At 43.0% G+C, this 1617-nt stretch overlaps 1 protein-coding gene across 1 annotated transcript; it reads left to right on the top strand.

Moving 5' to 3' along the window:
* Positions 1-157: 157 nt before the first annotated feature.
* On the top strand, positions 158-1296 carry LOC107081509 (myomesin-2-like). Its single transcript, XM_015369674.1, has 4 exons — positions 158-321; positions 480-621; positions 898-1097; positions 1184-1296. Exons 1-4 carry the CDS (start codon positions 192-194, stop codon positions 1279-1281), a joined length of 570 nt encoding a protein of 189 aa, XP_015225160.1. The 5' UTR covers positions 158-191; the 3' UTR covers positions 1282-1296.
* Positions 1297-1617: the final 321 nt, after the last annotated feature.

Raw genomic sequence — 1617 nt, 5'->3', positions numbered from 1 at the left:
CCATCCATCCATCCATCCATCCATCCATCCATCCATCCATCCATCCATCCATCCATCCATCCATCCATCCATCCATCCATCCATCCATCCCTTTAAATTCAGTTATTTGGTGGGTTCTGGTTAATCAGTTTCTGCTTACTCCATCTTGTTTTCTGAAAGACAAGCTGTTGAAACCAAGTAATCTGGTGGAGATGTCGGTGGGTGGAGGTGCAGCATCTCTGACCTTGCCTCATCTGGCCAAAGACGATGAGGGACTCTACACCATACGCATCTTCACAAAGGAAGGCACCACCGAGCACAGTGCCTACCTGTTTGTGTCAGGTGAGACATGATGCTGCACCAAGACTTGAGATTGGATAACTTCTAGCTTTGTCCGTGTTATACAACCTGATGTCTAATATATTATCAAGCTAATATTTCTGTTTCTTCAATCCAACTTTTCAACCTCCTGCTGATCTCTATTTTTCTTTGCTTCCTAGATGCCCCGGCGTCTGTAAATGGAGCCCCTGGTGCACCAATGAGCGTCAAGGCATATGATGTCAACTCGGATTACATCTTGGTTGCCTGGAAACCTCCCAACACCGTCAACGAGGCACCGATCACTGGATACTTTGTGGATCGGTCAGACAGCACCCTGAAACACTTCAGGCTCTCTTAAAATAGACTTTGGCTCTCCAACATGAGTACAGTTAGGCGACTGCTCAGTCCAAGACACTAAGTGAACTAACGGCAGCTTTTCTGTACTACGTTTTAACATAATTTCTGAAAAACATTCAGTTATAAAGCAACCACATTTAAAAACATGGTTCTATTCTAAAACCTAACAAAATTGTGCAATATTCTTAATTTGTTGTGATGGAACGAAGCTAACATAAGCTCTCCTGTTCTGTTGTGTAGCTGCGAAGCTGGTACCGACACCTGGGTCCAGTGCAACACGGCACCAGTGAAGGTTTGCAAGTACCCGGTGGATAACCTTAGGATGGGCCACTCCTACTACTTCAGAGTGAGAGCAGTAAACAGTGCAGGCATCAGCAGACCCTCACGCAAGTCTGACAAAGTGACCGCCCTTGATCCGGCAGAGAGTGAGCGCCTGCAAGGTACCGATGAAGGTAACGCAAATCACAGGAAAGCAGCAAGTCAACAGTTCCTAACTGTTGTTTTCAACCTCCTCTCCAAAAAACAGTGATTAAAATTGAAGGAAAATATGACATAGTAATCAAGGACGATGACCTGGAAGGTACAGTAGAGTACAAAGAATATTTTTGTACAGAGTGTCAATAATTCATTATTTCACCAAATACTAACTCCTGCTGTTGCCCCGCACCTATTCAGAATAATCACATTCAAGCATTTCTTACAGTTTCTCTATTTTATTCTGTATTTTATTGGTACAAAATGTGAGACATGTCTGTCAGAGTATTTCCAACCATCCTGTTCCCCTGGTCTTAAGCTGTGTTGTCCAGTTCAGTTGTTAGGTTTAACAGATCATCTGTTATGTGTTGATGAAGATTCTTTATCCAGGACATGGTTACTCCGCAAAGGATTAAAAGTTAAAGCAAAACAAAGTTTCTGAAGGACTATCTAAATTTAAAGCAGATGAAGGTCCAGGCTTTTAAG

This window comes from Cyprinodon variegatus, unplaced genomic scaffold (assembly GCF_000732505.1).
Source record: "Cyprinodon variegatus isolate N-32 unplaced genomic scaffold, C_variegatus-1.0 Scaffold5851, whole genome shotgun sequence".
Classification (NCBI taxonomy): Eukaryota; Metazoa; Chordata; class Actinopteri; order Cyprinodontiformes; family Cyprinodontidae; genus Cyprinodon; species Cyprinodon variegatus.
This window is presented reverse-complemented; position numbering and strand designations above follow the sequence as displayed.